This window comes from Bombina bombina, chromosome 12, assembly GCF_027579735.1.
Source record: "Bombina bombina isolate aBomBom1 chromosome 12, aBomBom1.pri, whole genome shotgun sequence".
Lineage (NCBI taxonomy): Eukaryota > Metazoa > Chordata > Amphibia > Anura > Bombinatoridae > Bombina > Bombina bombina.
This window is the reverse complement of record NC_069510.1, coordinates 94,690,061-94,709,682: the sequence shown is the minus strand read 5'-3', so window position 1 is coordinate 94,709,682 and position 19,622 is coordinate 94,690,061. Positions and strand designations below refer to the sequence as shown.

The 19,622-nt window shown below is 38.9% G+C and overlaps 1 protein-coding gene across 2 annotated transcripts in view; it reads right to left on the bottom strand.

Annotated features, from left to right (window-relative positions):
- LOC128642598 (deoxyribonuclease-1) overlaps positions 1-19,622 on the bottom strand; it is a 124,823-nt gene that overhangs the window by 72,478 nt on the left and 32,723 nt on the right. For both annotated transcript variants that reach the window (XM_053695368.1, XM_053695367.1), the window contains exons 4-5: positions 14,131-14,214; positions 2,580-2,695 (exon numbers count right to left, since the gene is read on the bottom strand). In XM_053695368.1, the coding sequence (XP_053551343.1) occupies positions 2,580-2,695; positions 14,131-14,214 (200 nt within the window). The remainder of the gene's footprint in view (positions 1-2,579; positions 2,696-14,130; positions 14,215-19,622) is intronic.

Here is a 19,622-nt window from a genome sequence, read left to right as displayed (position 1 = left end):
AATGCAATTAATACTTCTTTAAATAAAGAACGAATAAATTCCATCTTGAACAAATACAAAGATTTATCAGCATCAACCTCTGAGACAGAAACCTCTGAACCAGAAGAACCATTATCAGTATCAGAATGATGATGTTCATTTAAAAATTCATCTGAAAAAAGAGAAGTTTTAAAAGACTTTTATGTAAACTAGAAGGAGAAATAACAGACATAGCCTTCTTAATGGATTTAAAAAATAAAATCTCTTATGTTTATCAGGAACACTCTGAAAATTAGATGTTGACGGAACAGCAACAGGTAATGTAACAGTACTAAAGGAAATTTTATCTGCATTAATAAGTTTGTCATGACATGCAATACAAACAACAGCTGGAGAAACAGATACCAAAAATTATAGCAGATACACTTAGCTTGGTAGCTCCAGCAGTAGACAGCGATTTTCCTGTAGTATCTTCTGACTCAGATGCAACGTGAGACATCTTGCAATATGTAAGAGAAAAAACAACATATAAAGCAAAATTGATCAAATTCCTTAAATGACAGTTTCAGGAATGGGAAAAAATGCCAAAGAACAAGCTTCTAGCAACCAGAAGCACTTAAAAAATAAGACTTAAATAATGTGGAGACAAAAGCGACGCCCTTATTTTTTAGCGCCAAATAAGACGCCCACATTATTTGGCGCCTAAATGCTTTTGGCGCCAAAAATGACGCCACATCCGGAACGCCGACATTTTTGGCGCAAAATAACGTCAAAAAATGACGCAACTTCCGGCGACACGTATGACGCCGGAAACGGAAAAGAATTTTTGCGCCAAAAAAGTCCGCGCCAAGAATGACGCAATAAAATGAAGCATTTTCAGCCCCCGCGAGCCTAACAGCCCACAGGAAAAAAAGAGTCAAATTTTTGAAGGTAAGAAAAAAAAAGATTAATTCAAATGCATTATCCCAAATATGAAACTGACTGTCTGAAAAATAAGGAAAGTTGAACATTCTGAGTCAAGGCAAATAAATGTTTGAATACATATATTTAGAACTTTATAAACAAAGTGCCCAACCATAGCTTAGAGTGTCACAGAAAATAAGATTTACTTACCCCAGGACACTCATCTACATGTTTGTAGAAAGCCAAACCAGTACTGAAACGAGAATCAGCAGAGGTAATGGTATATATAAGAGTATATCGTCGATCTGAAAAGGGAGGTAAGAGATGAATCTCTACGACCGATAACAGAGAACCTATGAAATAGACCCCGTAGAAGGAGATCACTGCATTCAAATAGGCAATACTCTCCTCACATCCCTCTGACATTCACTGCACGCTGAGAGGAAAACCGGGCTCCAACTTGCTGCGGAGCGCATATCAACGTAGAATCTAGCACAAACTTACTTCACCACCTCCATCGGAGGCAAAGTTTGTAAAACTGAATTGTGGGTGTGGTGAGGGGTGTATTTATAGGCATTTTAAGGTTTGGGAAACTTTGCCCCTCCTGGTAGGAATGTATATCCCATACGTCACTAGCTCATGGACTCTTGCTAATTACATGAAAGAAAAAAACATTTTACACACTGACCCAAAAAAATATTAAGTAGAAAAAAAGGCCTAAAACCTTTGAGCGGAGGGCAGCAGAATTTTGAGTGCCTAGGGCAGCACAAAACATAAATAGACGCCACTGATGACAGATCATAATGTCCTTAACAATTGCAGTCAGGTCTTTTTATAACAATATTGTTATTACTTATTTAGTGCCTTTTTAGCAGCTAACAGGAATTGTTATTACTGCCTAAGTCCCAGGTATTAAATTATAATTATCAGTTAGAAAATATTTATTATGCTACTTTAGGAGAATAAAAGGCTGAGACAACCACATAAACCACTGAGTCATCTCACCAGCATGACACTTCCTGCATCACCTGAGTTGACCTAAGATTGTTGTGGATATTGGCATAATTGGTTGTGCTGTTGCCATAGTCATATAAGCACCTGCACAAACACACTACACCTGATACAGCTCCCAATATCACTGATGACGTACATTAATGGGATAGTAAAGTCCAAATTAAACTTTCATGATTCAGATAGGGCATGCAATTGTAAACAACTTTCTAATTTACTTTTATCATCAAATTTGCTTTGTTCGCTTGTTATTCTTAGTTGAAAGCTAAACCTAGGTAGGCTCATATGCTAATATCATTGAAGGCCGCCTCTGCATTTGACAGTTTTTCACAGCTAGAGGGTGTTAGTTCATGTGTTTCATATAGATAACACTGTGCTCATGCACGTGAAGTTATTTAAGAGTCAGCAATAATTGCCTAAAATGCAAGTCTAAATAACTGAGATAAGGAGGCAGTCAGCAGAAGCTTAGATGCAAGGTAATTACAGAGGTAAAAAGTATAATTATATAACAGTGTTGGTTATGCAAAACTGGAGTATGGTAAATAAAGGGATTATCTATCTTTTTAAACAATAACATTTTTGGTGTTTACTATCCCTTTAAGGGGTATAATATTGTGTGCTTGTGTTTATGTGTGATCTTATTAGTCATTTATATCATAAAGTGAGCAAGGAGATGTGGGTAATACCTGTTGTAAGAGAAGAAAAGTGTGCCACAAATGGTTCCCTAATGAACGTGTCTGTGCCACAGTTTTCACAATCATCATCATAGTGGTACCACTCCGTGGGCTTCAGGATATCTTCCCTGCAGAGGAAAAATAAGAGGAAAAATCAGTAAGAACTTGAAAGCTTATTCAATACCAGTCAATACCAGTCTGGGGTACAATACATTCTAAGTGCACAAGTTATATAATAGTAGAGTTTAGTTAACCCACAGGAACAATAGAAACTATGTGCTAAAGTGGCAAATGTCTGAATAAGTTTATACTTGTATTGTAATTTGTCTTTGTTTTTAAGGATATTGTTTTCTTAGCTTTGTGACCCTGAGATTTTACACAAGTTGGTAGATCTGTTTTCTCTTGTGAGTTCTGATATTTCCTTTATTGTCAGACTTGTCTCACCTATATACTGTCATGAGCCAGAGCACCTCACACATAAACACACCTTGTTGGGTGATTGACAATAAATTGTACCACTGATTATATGGTGATATAAAGTAGGAGAATGGGCTAGGTAGCTGATCGTGCCCCAAACAACTAGTTATAGCTGTGAGTGTGAGGATGTAAAGCTATAAGGGTCAGCAAGCTGTGGCATTCTATGCCACCTGCAGGCATTCTCACTGTCACAAAAATAGCCAGTAAATACTCATTAAAGGGATACTAAACCCAATTTTTCTTTCATGGTTCACATAGAGCATGCAATTTTAAGCAAATTTTTTATATACTCCTTTTATTAATTTGTCTTTGATCTCTTGATCTCTTTATTTAAAAAGCAGAAATACAAAGTTTACGAGCCCGCCCATTTTAGGTTCAGCACCATAGATAGTGCTTGCTTATTGGTGGCTGACATTTAGCCACCAATAAGCAAGCATAACTCAGGTTCTCAACCAAAAATGGGCCAGCTCCTATGCATCACATTCCTTAAAATAAAGATAGCAAGAGAACAAATAAAAATTGATAATAGGAGTAAATTTGAAAATTGGTTAAAATTGCCTGCTCTATCTGAATCATAAAATAAAAAAAATTGGGTTCAGTATCCCTTTAAGTGCTAAATTACAAGTGGAGCGCAAATTTATTGCACACCCGTAAACTGGCAAATTCCCCCGTTTACAGGCACACGATAAATAACCAGCCATTACAAGTGGCTGGTTAATGCTACCCAAACTCGCTGTAGCAATTAGCGCTCATAAAAATAACCACCCCAAATTGCCCCTTAACGTAAGTGTGCATATCATTAATAAGAATAAAAAAATATGACCATCTTTAATTTTTATAGAAATAACTGCACAAATCAGTTTCTAGGGGTTAAAGTGATTGAGTAAGGGATATTGGGGGTAAAACCGAACTGAAAAGTGCCTTTACATAGCAATCTATGGGGACTGTATTATTCCTGTAAATATTTATGTATATGCCTATATACATATATATTTATGTGTTACTATGTGTATATACATATATATTTATGTGTTACTATGCCTATATACATATATATTTATGTGTTACTATGTGTATATACATATATATTTATGTGTTACTATGCCTATATACATATATATTTATGTGTTACTATGCCTATATACATATATATTTATGTGTTACTATGTGTATATACATATATATTTATGTGTTAATATGTGTATATACATATATATTTACGTGTTAATATGCTTATATACCGATATATTTACGTGTTAATATGCTTATATACCTATATATTTTCATGTTAATATGCTTATATACATATATATTTATGTGTTAATATGTGTATATACATATATATTTATGTGTTACTATGTGTATATACATATATATTTATGTGTTAATATGCTTATATAAATATATATTTATGTGTTAATATGTGTATATACATATATATTTATGTGTTAATATGCTTATATACATATATATTTATGTGTTAATATGCTTATATACATATATATTTATGTGTTAATATGTGTATATACATATATATTTATGTGTTAATATGTGTATATACATATATATTTATGTGTTACTATGTGTATATACATATATATTTATGTGTTAATATGCTTATATACATATATATTTATGTGTTACTATGTGTATATACATATATATTTATGTGTTATTATCAGGGCCGGATTGGGCAGCCGGGATACTGGGAAAAATCCCGGTGGGCCGCCGGCCGGCAGCTCAGCTGGGCTGGCCTGGCTGGCTGGCTGCTGCCTGCTGCTATATAAATTATATTTTTGCAGCTGCTCGTTAACTTTATGTTGTGGCCGCCGGCCGGTAATCACAGCACAGTCCCTGTTACACTGAAGTCCTGTCCACTGTGTCTAGTCTGACTCTGTGTAGTAAAAGTAAGTTAACCTCACCTTAACCCCCTCTCCTCCGCTACCTCCGGTAGTCCGCTAGTTAGTTAAATGCTAATCTAAGACCTGTCACTGTCCCTTACCGCAACTAGTCCTCACACTTAGCCAATATAAGCCCTTAGCCAAATTATAGAGCAAATCGTTCATTTAGACAGACAGTGACTGAGTCTGTGTCTGTCACTCACACAGTCACAGGCTCAGCCTCTGTCTGTCACAGCAGTTTGTCACTCACTGAGGGCCAGGGCCTGGGCCACACTGGCTGGGGGTGGGCCGCCAGGGAGGAGGAGCGGAGGACTCAGGATTCATCATCATATGCGGGCCGGGTCAGGTGGGGCGGGCCGGCGGCTTCCAAGACGTCACGACACTGAGTGAGTTGACTGACTTGTTCTCACCACGTGACATATTGGAGGGAGCCTCAGCCTGGGAGCGGCTGCGTCAGTGAGTATCAGTGCTGTAAAAGTTGCAGCAGGCCTGAGGCCATGTGTGGGAGTAGCAGCAGGGACTGAATGGACAGCGGGACCGGCGGCAACACTTGGGCAGCAGCAAAGAGCAGAGGCAGGCAGCAGCAGGCAGACATTCCGTTCAAGTCAGAAGATCATCACGACACGAATTCACTATCATGTATGTAGTATAATTTTTTTTATTAATTAGTTCCTTCCTGACTATTCAGCTTCATGCTGCCGCTATCTGTATCACCCCTGCTTCTTTTGATGGCTAACCTCTGACCTACTGAGGTCCAGGTCCTCCTAGCTGTGCAACACATGGGGTCAGTGGGGAAGTACTTAAACAGTCATTACCTAAAATGATAAATACTAGCCCTTAGCAACTAGCAAGGTTCTTCTCCCTGCAGGTACACAATTGTAGGAACATTTTTTTTCCATTGCTCAAACCAAAGCCATCTAAACTTGTGTATGTATATAAATGATGTCTGTGCTGTATTAAATATGGCTTTTTATAAGTACTAGGTGCACAGACATGCTTGCTAGGGAGAGGTGACAACATAGCACTTGTACTCTGGCATAGTAGTTTTTCTATTTCCTCTTAAAATACTGTATATGTTAGCCTCACAGCTGCTCTTGTTGTCCTTAACACTTTCCTATACATGGTAAGGGGGTAAAAATACTACATGTTGTAGACATTCATGGGTTAAATCCCTTCATATTATAAGCATTCATGTGTTTAAATCTTAGTTGCTTGTTTGGTCTACTTATATCAGTGTTTTAAAGGTACATAACACTCAAAAGATTTTTTTAAATTATTCAGACAGAGCATACAATTTTAAACAACTTTCCAATTCACTTTGCTAATATACTGGTATCCTTTTATGAAGGAGCAGCAATGCACTACTGAGAGCTATTTAGTGCATAATTTCAGCCAATGACAAGAGGCATATATGCTTTTAACAAAACATACTAACAGAACAAGGCAAATTAGGTAATATAAGTAAATTGAATAGTTGTTTAAAATGACATGCTCTATCTAAATCAAGTACATTTTGACTTTTTACCTAAGAGAGACTGTGTGAACCTATGTGTGTGTGTGAGAGAGACTGTGTGAACCTATGTGTGTGTGAGAGAGAGAGACTGTATGAGCCTGTGTGTGTGAGAGAGAGAGACTGTGTGAGCCTATGTGTGTGTATGAGAGAGAGACTGTGTGAGCCTATGTGTGTGTGTGAGAGAGAGACTGTGTGAGCCTGTGCGTGTGTGTGTGTGAGAGAGAGACTGTGTGAGCTTATGCGTGTGTGTGTGAGAGAGAGACTGTGTGAGCCTATGTGTGTGTGTGAGAGAGAGACTGTGTGAGCCTATGTGTGTGTGTGAGATAGAGACTGTGTAACAGTGTGAGCCTATGTGTGTGTGAGAGAGAGACTGTGTGAGCCTATGTGTGTGTGTGAGATAGAGACTGTGTGACAGTGTGAGCCTATGTGTGTGTGAGAGAGAAAGACTGTGTGAGCCTATGTGTGTGTGTGAGAGAGAGACTGTGTGAGCCTATGTGTGTGTGTGAGATAGAGACTGTGTGAGCCTATGTGTGTGTGTGAGATAGAGACAATGTGAGCCTATGTGTGTGTGTGAGATAGAGACTGTGTGAGCCTATGTGTATGTGTGAGATAGAGACTGTGTGAGCCTATGTGTATGTGTGAGATAGAGACTGTGTGAGCCTATGTGTGTGTGAGAGATAGAGACTGTGTGAGCCTATGTGTGTGTGTGAGATAGAGACTGTGTGAGCCTATGTGTGTGTGTGAGATAGAGACTGTGTGAGCCTATGTGTGTGTGTGAGATAGAGACTGTGTGAGCCTATGTGTGTGTGTGAGATAGAGACTGTGTGAGCCTATGTGTGTGTGTGAGATAGAGACTGTGTGAGCCTATGTGTGTGTGTGAGATAGAGACTGTGTGAGCCTATGTGTGTGTGTGAGAGAGAGACTGTGTGAGCCTGTGCGTGTGTGTGAGAGAGAGACTGTGTGAGCTTATGCGTGTGTGTGTGAGAGAGAGACTGTGTGAGCCTATGTGTGTGTGTGAGAGAGAGACTGTGTGAGCCTATGTGTGTGTGTGAGATAGAGACTGTGTAACAGTGTGAGCCTATGTGTGTGTGAGAGAGAGACTGTGTGAGCCTATGTGTGTGTGTGAGATAGAGACTGTGTGACAGTGTGAGCCTATGTGTGTGTGTGAGAGAGAGACTGTGTGAGCCTATGTGTGTGTGTGAGATAGAGACTGTGTGAGCCTATGTGTGTGTGAGAGATAGAGACTGTGTGAGCCTATGTGTGTGTGTGAGATAGAGACTGTGTGAACCTATGTGTGTGTGTGAGATAGAGACTGTGTGAGCCTATGTGTATGTGTGAGATAGAGACTGTGTGAGCCTATGTGTGTGTGAGAGATAGAGACTGTGTGAGCCTATGTGTGTGTGTGAGATAGAGACTGTGTGAGCCTATGTGTGTGTGTGAGATAGAGACTGTGTGAGCCTATGTGTGTGTGTGAGATAGAGACTGTGTGAGCCTATGTGTGTGTGTGAGATAGAGACTGTGTGAGCCTATGTGTGTGTGTGAGATAGAGACTGTGTGAGCCTATGTGTGTGTGTGAGATAGAGACTGTGTGAGCCTATGTGTTTGTGTGAGAGAGAGACTGTGTGAGCCTGTGCGTGTGTGTGTGTGAGAGAGAGACTGTGTGAGCTTGTGCGTGTGTGTGTGAGAGAGAGACTGTGTGAGCTTATGCGTGTGTGTGTGAGAGAGAGACTGTGTGAGCCTATGTGTGTGTGTGAGAGAGAGACTGTGTGAGCCTATGTGTGTGTGTGAGATAGAGACTGTGTAACAGTGTGAGCCTATGTGTGTGTGAGAGAGAGACTGTGTGAGCCTATGTGTGTGTGTGAGATAGAGACTGTGTGACAGTGTGAGCCTATGTGTGTGTGTGAGAGAGAGACTGTGCGAGCCTATGTGTGTGTGTGAGAGAGAGACTGTGTGAGCCTATGTGTGTGTGTGAGATAGAGACTGTGTGAGCCTATGTGTGTGTGTGAGATAGAGACAATGTGAGCCTATGTGTGTGTGTGAGATAGAGACTGTGTGAGCCTATGTGTATGTGTGAGATAGAGACTGTGTGAGCCTATGTGTATGTGTGAGATAGAGACTGTGTGAGCCTATGTGTGTGTGAGAGATAGAGACTGTGTGAGCCTATGTGTGTGTGTGAGATAGAGACTGTGTGAGCCTATGTGTGTGTGTGAGATAGAGACTGTGTGAGCCTATGTGTGTGTGTGAGATAGAGACTGTGTGAGCCTATGTGTGTGTGTGAGATAGAGACTGTGTGAGCCTATGTGTGTGTGTGAGATAGAGACTGTGTGAGCCTATGTGTGTGTGTGAGATAGAGACTGTGTGAGCCTATGTGTGTGTGTGAGATAGAGACTGTGTGAGCCTATGTGTGTGTGTGAGATAGAGACTGTGTGAGCCTATGTGTGTGTGTGAGATAGAGACTGTGTGAGCCTATGTGTGTGTGTGAGATAGAGACTGTGTGAGCCTATGTGTGTGTGTGAGATAGAGACTGTGTGAGCCTATGTGTGTGTGTGAGATAGAGACTGTGTGAGCCTGTGTGTGTGTGTGAGATAGAGACTATGTGAGCCTATGTGTGTGTGTGAGATAGAGACTGTGTGAGCCTGTGTGTGTGTGTGAGATAGAGACTGTGTGAGCCTGTGTGTGTGTGTGAGATAGATACTGTGTGAGCCTGTGTGTGTGTGTGAGAGAGACTGTGTGAGTGGGCCTATTTGTGTTTGAGAGAGAGACTGTGTGAGTGTGAGAGAGACTGTGTGCATGAGACTGTGAGCGTGTGCGTAAGTGCCTTTGTGTGAGTTTGTGTATATGTGTTAATATGTATAAACTCTACAACCATTTTTTGCTGCGCTGTGTGTGGTGCAAGGTTGAGGGGAGGCAAGGCTGAACCGGAGGGGGCCATATCAATTTCCAGGGCTGGTCTGATTTCCCAATCCGGCCCTGGTTATTATGTGTATATACATATATATTTATGTGTTACTATGCGTATATACATATATATTTATGTGTTACTATGTGTATATGCATATATATTTATGTGTTAATATGCTTATATACATATATATTTATGTGTTAATATGCTTATATACATATATATTTATGTGTTACTATGTGTATATACATATATATTTATGTGTTAATATGCTTATATACATATATATTTATGTGTTACTATGTGTATATACATATATATTTATGTGTTACTATGTGTATATACATATATATTTATGTGTTACTATGTGTATATACATATATATTTATGTGTTACTATGTGTATATACATATATATTTATGTGTTACTATGTGTATATACATATATATTTATGTGTTAATATGCTTATATACATATATATTTATGTGTTAATATGCTTATATACATATATATTTATGTGTTACTATGTGTATATACATATATATTTATGTGTTAATATGCTTATATACATATATATTTATGTGTTACTATGTGTATATACATATATATTTATGTGTTACTATGTGTATATACATATATATTTATGTGTTACTATGTGTATATACATATATATTTATGTGTTAATATGTGTATATACATATATATTTATGTGTTACTGTGTGTATATACATATATATTTATGTGTTACTGTGTGTATATACATATATATTTATGTGTTAATATGTGTATATACACATATCAACACGTATATATATATGTATATAAGCATATATATTTCAACTTTGCTGCCCATCGATGCGCAACTTACCCCCTTCGCTTCGGTAGGTTCTCAGCCGTGTCTCAGGGCATGAGAACGAGGCTCCCATTGGAGCATATGAAAGCGAGCTCTCGTAAGCGCAAAGCTTCCATGCAATGCAAATGCAAGGTCGCATTTGCATTGCAGCTAACTTGTAATACCAGCATACAATTTTGCGCTCCACTTGTAATCTGGCACTAAATGTGTGGCCCAGCCAGAAATAACAGCACACAAACAAGTGCAGAAACATTAACAAGTTTGTCAAGCAAACACAAACCTAACCACTCTAATTATAATATAGATACCCAAAGCAGAATGTTCTGTAGATATCTAGGAGCAGAAAATAACTTTATTTAAAAGTAAAATGAACTAAAACAACCTTTACTTTCTTTCCCAGGTTTTGGTCAATACTTTCAGTTTGCTGGGAATTACAAATTATAACCAACAAGGGAACCAATAGGTTAAATACTGAGTTGTAGATGATAGTTACTGGAGTGATACATGGGAGAATTACCTTGTGAAAGTGAGTGTTCTGGTCTCTGTTGAAGGAATCAGCTGACATCAGCCAGTCATGTGTTCAGATAAATAATAAGGAAATGCTGAACGTGGCGCACTACTTGGCTATTTACTACTCCTGGATTTTAATGTCTGAGTGCTTTTTTGCTCTATGCCCTGAGTTTTTACTACTTGCACTCCATATATACACTACATTCTTTAGGTTAGGTTTTCTTCTACTTAGCTACTCACCATGTTGTGAGATTCTTACACTCACTCATCTTTATGTTCTCTACACATATGATCACCACTGCAGTGCAGCAATGAGAGAAATTCATGATGTCAGTTCTCTCGTTGTGAGCGTAGGTAGAACACTCACCAGAAAACTCTCTTTATAATCCGTTATTTATCCACCAAAAGTCAAAGGAGCGAGTGTTACTTCATCAATTATTTACCAACTAGTGTTAAAGCCCGTGTACACGGGCCAAAATGTGTATTGAATTTTTATGTTTTTATTCACAAAATAACAAAAGATATAAACATTAACATAGACATAAAATTATTTTTTTATTTAAAGTAAATTAAAATAAAATAAAGTTTAAAATGTACATTAAGAATATTGCTATAAATAATACAAACTTACTTGTAACTAAATAAAAAGACACAACTTATTTATTTATTTAAAGTATATTTCTTTAAAAACAATGTTTTTTTGTATAAATTTTATCACTGTTTGGTAATATCTTTCCTTGCTTTGAACCTTGAAGTATCTTAATTTTGACATCATAAAGGCAGCACTTATGCATATATTTTTTAAAAAAAAATAAAGCAAATAGTGCTGCAGGCTATTTTTTATGTGTGCTGTGTTGCACACTGTTATCCTAGCAAATAGTGCTACAGGCTATTTTTATGTGTGCTGTGTAGCACACTGTTATCCTAGCAAATAGTGCTACAGGCTATTTTTTATGTGTGCTGTGTTGCACACTGTTACGCTTTTGAATGAGCCTCTTAAAGGCAGCAGTTATGCCTTTTTTTTTTTTTTTATTAAAAGCAAATAGTGAACTTTTCATTTGTACTGGCAATTTTTATGTGTGCTGTGTAGCGCACTGTTACGCTCTTTTATGAGCCGCTTAAAGGCAGCAGTTATGCAAGAATGTTTTTTTTTTTCTTAAAAGCAATTATTGAACCTTTCAGTTGTACTGGCAATTTTTATGTGTGCTGTGTAGCGCACTTTTACACTCTTGTATGAGCCTGTTAAAGGCAGCACTTATGTATATTTTTTTTTCTTTAAATAAAGCAAATAGTGCTACATGCAATTTTTATGTCTGCTGTGTAGCACACTGTTATGCTAGCAAATAGTGCTACAGGCTATTTTTTATGTGTGCTGTGTTGCACACTGTTAAGCTCTTGAATGAGCCTCTTAAAGGCAGCAGTTATGGTTTTTTTTTTTTCATTTTTTTTATTAAAAGCAAATAGTGAAGTTTTCATTTGTACTGGCAATTTTTATGTGTGCTGTGTAGCGCACTGTTACGCTCTTTTATGAGCCGCTTAAAGGCAGCAGTTATGCATTTTTTTTTTTATTAAAAGCAAATAGTGAACCTTTCAGTTCTACTGGCAATTTTTATGTGTGCTGTGTAGCGCACTTTTACGCTCTCGTATGAGCCGCTTAAAGGCAGCAGTTATGTTTTTTTTTGTTTTTTTAAAAGCAAATAGTGAAGTTTTCAGTTCTACTGGCAATTTTTATGTGTGCTTTGTAGCGCAGTCTTAGGCTCTTGTATGAGCCTGTTAAAGGCAGCAGTTACACAGTAATGTTTTATTTTAATAAAAGCAAATAGTGAACCTTTCAGTTGCCAGCAGTGATGTTTTATTTTATAAAAAAAACAAAAATAGTGCTATAAGGAATTAACTTGTTATATGTGCTGTGTAGTACAGTATTGGTCTCTTTTATGACCCAATTAAGCCAGCAGTTATAATTTTTTTTTTAAACTAAAAAAGTTCTACAGGGACTTTTTATATGTGCTGTGCAGCACAGTGTTGGGCTCATTTATGAACCTAATAAGCCAGCAGTGATGTTTTATTTTTTAAAAAAACTTAAATAGTGCTATAAGGAATTTATAGCACAGTGTTGGGCTCTTTTATGAGCCTATGTGCTGTGTAGCACAGTGTTGGGCTCTTTTATGAGCCTATATGTGGTGTGTAGCACAGTGTTGGTCTCTTGTATGAGCCTATTAATCCAGGGTTTTTTTTTTTGTTAAGTAAAAAAAAAAGTACAGAGCAAATGTTTTTTTAAACTAAAATATAGCACAGTGTTGGGCTGTTTTATGAGCCTATTAATCCAGGCTTTTTTTTTTTTTATAAAGTAAAACATTTTTTTTTCTATATGCTGTGTAGCACTTACATAAGTCCTAATCAAACTTTTTATTTTTTTTACTTTTTTTTTACTAAAATATGATTTTTCTATGTGCAAAATATGTTTTTTTCTGTTTTTTTCTATGTGCTGTGTAGCACATACATAAATCGTGAGGCAATGTTTTTTCTAGAACAAACTTATTTTTTAAACTAAAATATTATGTGCTGTGTAGCACATACATAAGTACAGAGCAAGACCTTTCTATACATATAAGTCCAGACCCATTTTTTTTTTTTTAAACTAAAATATTATTCGCTGTGTAGAAAGTTCTGTCTAGCACAGATAACTCCGGAGCTTTCAATGGAGTGTGTTGGAGTGTGTTGCGCAGTTTTAAGTTTTGTTAGGCTTGCGACGCGTCACTCGACTACTCGCGCCGGTGTGTATTGATCTCGCGCTGCGATGGTGCGAGGGTGCGCGTGCGCGTGCGGGCGAGTCATTTGTGGAGGGTGCGCATGCGCGTGCGGCCTTCATCTTGCGCTGCGTGCGCGTGCGGGCAAGTTCTGTGTGTGGGTGCTAGGGTGCGTGTGCGGCCAAGTTATAGGCTGTGTGTTAATGCGCGTGCGGCCTTCATCTTGCGCTGCGTGCGCGTGCGGGCAAGTTCTGTGTGTGGGTGCTAGGGTGCGCGTGCAGCCAAGTTATAGGCTGTGTGTTAATGCGCGTGCGGCCTTCATCTTGCGCTGCGTGCGCGTGCGGGCAAGTTCTGTGTGTGGGTGCTAGGGTGCGCGTGCGCGTATAGGCTGTGTGTTAAGGGTTGCTGTGTGTGGGTGCGAGGGTGCGCGTGCGGCCAAGTTTGTGGGTGTGTGGATGTGTGAGCTGATAGCTGTGCGCGCGAGGTGTCTGGGATCTAAGGCCAAGTGTGTTTGTCTCTACTGCGGCTGCGCATGACGGCTTCAGACAAACACACTTGGCCTTTTATAATATAGGATAGGATATCATTCAGATATAATGCAAACCCATGCAGTGGTGTAGCATCTAATGAGTACAGAGCAATGATGTATGCCATACCTACCGGAATATATATGCATACTTCTCCCGATAAGAACTACGCCCCAGATGGTCAGAAGTCAGCACATTATAATGTAAGCCAGTGGCGCTGAAATTAAGGACATGATTGGTTAAATAAAATTATCATTAGTACAGTAAGCTCCTATCCAAAATGTCATTTTCATTTTCAGTACAAATAAACCAAAAGTAATTTTGTATTGGTTTTATTGTGAGACTAGACCAAACCCTTACATTTCAAGTAAGTGGTCAGATAGTGTACAGTAAGTCAGACACCCACATATATTTATAAATATTTAATACATTAATTTACATCGATGTTAAAAGTTCTGTATTTTTAGTTAATATATTCTTCTATATAGTTTTGAACACTATCTTTTTTTTATATTCTTATGATTTTTTTTATTTGTTTCATATAAAGCATTATATGATTTAATATATTTTATATTCATATTTTTACATGTAAAATTAGTCTGCATCATTTATAGATATCCATTTGATTATATTGAACATGTATGTGTGTCATCATGATTAAATACTAGTTGTGAAGGTCATTCTGTCCTTTTACAGTTAGTAGTGGTATACATACATGTCATAAACATTAATGACTCAGCTTTTTGCTTTAATGACATAATTGTAAACTGAACAAAAATAAACGTTTAACCCCTTAATGACCACAATGTACCCTGTATGTCACTGGTCGTTAAGGGTTTTTTCAGGACATAATAGCACAAGTCTAGCAAGAATCCGCTATTAATGCCCTCTCTCCAGCAGGCTTTGTGGAATAGAGCAGTCTCAACGCTGGTGGCAAGACCACGCTTTAAAACAATCAGGTCCCAAAAAAAGGCCAGCGACATACAGGGTACGTCGCTGGTCCTTAAGGGGTTAGAGGAATAGTCTAATTAAAATTAAACTTTCATGATTCAGATAGCGCATGCAATTTTAAGCAACTTTCTAATTTACTCCTATTATAAATTTTATTTGTTCTCTTGCTATCTTTCGCCTAGATTACGATCTTTCGCCTAGATTACGATCTTTCGCCTAGATTACGAGATTTGGGCTATAGAGGGTGTGAAACGAACACAACAAAAGTTGCGTTATTTCACCCTCCATAGCGCTGCCTTTACAAGTTTCTGAAAAGCCTCCTTGTGCGTGCAATATGGTGGCGATAAGCTCCATACCGCACAAAATCTAAGGGCTGAGAATACGTGCTTGTGCACGCTTTCCCTATAGACATCAATGGGGAGAGAGTGTTAGAAAAAAAAAACAACACCTGAAGCGCGGAATGAAAAGCTCCGTAACGCAACCCCATTGATGTCTATGGGCAAAACAAAGTTACGGTAAGTTTAAACCTAACACCCTAACATAAACCCCAAGTCTAAACACCCCTAATCTGCTGCCCCTGACATCGCAGACACCGAAATAAAGTTATTAACCCCTAATCTGCCGCTCCCGACATCGCCGCCACTAATAAAAGTTATTAACCCCTATTCTGCCGCTCCCCAACATCGCCGCCACTAATAAAAGTTATTAACCCCTATTCCGCCGCTCCCCAACATCGCCGCCACTGATAAAAGTTATTAACCCCTATTCCGCCGCTCCCCGACAATGCCGCCACTATAATAAATGTATTAACCCCTAAACCTCTGGCCTCCCACATCACCGCCACTAAATAAACCTATTAACCCATAAACCGTCAGCCCCCGACATCGCAAAAAACTAAATTAAACTATTAACCCCGAAACCTAACAACCCCATAACTTTATATTAAAATTACAATATCCCTATCTTAAAATAAATAAAAACTTACCTGTGAAATTAAAAAAAAACTAAGTTTAAACTATAAACTAACCTAACATAACTATTATACTAAAATTAAACTAGCTACCAATTAAAAAAAACTAAATTACACATTAAAAAAAAGTCTAAAATTACAAAAAATTAAAAATGCTAAATTACAAAAAATAACAAATAATAAATTACGAAAAATAATAAACAAAATTATCAAAAATAAAAACAATTACACCTAATCTAATAGCCCTATAAAAATAAAAAAGCCCCCCCCCAAATAAAAAAAACCCCTAGCCTACAATAAACTACCAATGGCCCTTAAAATGGTCTTTTGTATGGCATTGCCTTAAAGAAATCAGCTATTTTACCTGGAAAAAAATACAAAGACCCAACCAACCCCCCAAAATAAACCTCACTCTAACAAAAACCTAAGCTACCCATTGCCCTAAAAAGGACATTTGTATGTGCATTCAGATATTTTACCTAAAGCCCAAACCCTAATCTAAAAAAAAAAAACACCCAAAAAAGATTTAAAAAAAAACTAACACTAACCCCCTAAGATCCACTCACAGTTTCTGAAGTCCGGACATCTATCCTCATCCAAGCGGCGAGAAGTCTTTATCCAGGCGGCGAGAAGTCTTCATCCAGGCGGTGTCTTCTATCTTCATCCCGGCGGTGCAGAGCGGATCCATCCTTGAAGACATCCGGCGAGGAGCGTCCTCTTCATACGGTCACCGCCGTACACTGGATTTTCAATGCAAGGAAGCCTTTTCAAAATGGCGTACCTTGCATTCCTATTGGCTGATTTGATACTTGAAATTCAAATCAGCCAATAGGATGAGAGCTACTGAAATCATATTGGCTGTTCAAATCAGCCAATAGGAGGAGAACTACTGAAATTGGGGCTGAAATTGGGGCTGATTTATCAATGTCTGTCTGACATGATACGCTGTAGCGTATCATGTCCGACAGACGTCGCTGAATGCCGACAGCATACTGCAGATTCACAGCCAATCGGCTGGGGGTGTCAATCAGCCCGATCGTATAGCATCGGGCGGATTGCAGACCGCAGCCTCAGAGTCAACGGACCAGTTAAGACCGCTGCTTCATAACTGCTGTTTCTGGCAAGCCTGAAGACTCGCACGGAAACAGGGGCATCAAGCTCCATTCGGGGCTTGATAATTCGGCCCCATTGTATTTCAACTGAGTTCGCAGCAGCTTATTTGCTTCTACGCATGCTCAGGCAGATAATGAGTGTTAAAGTCTTTCATTCTACCAAATCAAGGGTGAAAATAGATACAGCCATAGATGGGATTGTGTGGGGGGAGTTAGTCCTGGATTAATGTTGAAGCACTGCAGTATAAATTTGCAGGTGAAGTAATTCAAGTATAGTGATGTCACGAACATAAAAATTTAGGTTTGCGAACGGCGAACGCGAACTTCCGCAAAAGTTCACGAACCGGCGAACCGGGTGAACCGCCATAGACTTCAATAGGCAGGCGAATTTGACTCTTTCTGGCCACAATAGTGATGGAAAAGTTGTTTCAAGGGGACTAACACCTGGACTGTGGCATGCCGGAGGGGGATCCATGGCAAAACTCCCATGGAAAATTACATAGTTGATGCAGAGTCTGGTTTTAATCCATAAAGGGCATAAATCACCTAACATTCCTAAATTGTTTGGAATAACGTGCTTTAAAACATCAGGTATGATGTTGTATCGATCAGGTAGTGTAAGGGTTATGCCCGCTTCACAGTGCGCAGTGTAGGTGATATACCTGCCCTGACCATGCTTTGCAGACCAGGTATCAGTGGTACCCTTGCCCCAACACTGTGTGCCAGACATGCCATTATAGCAGACTTATATGGCTTTGGCGTTGCTTTTTGGTAATTAGAAGGCTGCTAAATGCCACTGCGCACCACACGTGTTTTATGCCCAGCAGTGAAGAGGTTAATTAGGGAGCATGTAGGCAGCTTGTAGAGTTAATTTTAGCTTAAGTGTAGTGTAGTAGACAACCCAAAGTATTGATCTAGGCCCATTTTGGTATATTTCATGCCACCATTTCACCGCCAAATGCGATCAAATTTAAAAAAAACTTAAATTTTTTCGCAATTTTAGGTTTCTCACTGAAATTATTTACAAACAGCTTGTGCAATTATGGCACAAATGGTTGTAAATGCTTCTCTGGGATCCCCTTTGTTCAGAAATAGCAGACATATATGACTTTGGCGTTGCTTTCTGGTAATTAGAAGACCGCTAAATGCTGCTGTGCATCACATGTGTATTATGGCTAGCAGTGAAGGGGTTAATTAGGTAGTTTGTAGGGAGCTTGCAGGGTTAATTTTAGCTTAATAAAAAAAAAACAGAATTTATGCTTACCTGATAAATTACTTTCTCTTACAGGTGTATTCAGTCCACGGATTCATCCTTACTTGTGGGATATTCTCAATCCCTACAGGAAGTGGCAAAGAGAGCACACAGCAAAGCTGTCCATATAGCTCCCCTCAGGCTCCGCCCCCCCAGTCATTCGACCGACGGTTAGGAGAAAAAGGAGAACCATAGGGTGCAGTGGTGACTGTAGTTATTGTAAATTAAATTTGAACCTGACTTAAATATCAGGGCGGGCCGTGGACTGAATACACCTGTAAGAGAAAGTAATTTATCAGGTAAGCATAAATTCTGTTTTCTCTTACTTGGTGTATTCAGTCCACGGATTCATCCTTACTTGTGGGATACCAATACCAAAGCAATAGGACACGGATGAAGGGAGGGAACAAGTCAGGTAACCTAAACGGAAGGCACCACTGCTTGCAAAACCTTTCTCCCAAAAATAGCCTCCGAAGAAGCAAAAGTATCGAATTTGTAAAATTTGGCGAATGTATGCAGTGAAGACCAAGTCGCTGCCTTACAAATCTGTTCAACAGAAGCCTCATTCTTGAAAGCCCATGTGGAAGCCACAGCTCTGGTGGAATGAGCTGTAATTCGTTCAGGGGGCTGCCTACCAGCAGTCTCATAAGCCAATCGGATGATGCTTTTCAGCCAGAATGAAAGAGAGGTAGCAGTCGCTTTCTGACCTCTCCTCTTACCAGAATACACAACAAACAAGGATGATGTTTGTCTGAAATCTTTAGTTGCTTTTAAATAGAACTTTAAAGCACGAACCACATCAAGATTGTGCAACAGTCGTTCCGTCTTAGAAACTGGATTAGGGCACAGAGAAGGAACAATGATTTCCTGGTTAATATTCTTATTAGAAACTACCTTTGGAAGGAAACCAGGTTTTGTACGCAAAACAACCTTATCTGCATGGAACACCAGATAGGGTGAGTCACACTGTAAAGCAGATAATTCTGAAACTCTTCGAGCAGAAGAAATAGCAACTAAAAACAAAACTTTACAAGATAATAACTTGATATCTATGGAATGCAAAGGTTCAAACGGAACCCCTTGAAGAACTGAAAGAACTAAATTTAGACTCCATGGAGGAGCCACAGGTCTGTAAACAGGCTTGAGTCTAATTAAGGCCTGTGCAAACACCTGAACGTCTGTTACAGCTGCCAGACACTTGTGTAACAGAATAGACAGAGCAGATATCTGTCCCTTTAAGGAACTAGCTGACAGACCCTTCTCCAAACCTTCTTGGAGAAAAGACAATATCCTTGGAATCCTAACTTTACTCCACGAGTAACCCTTGGATTCACACCAAC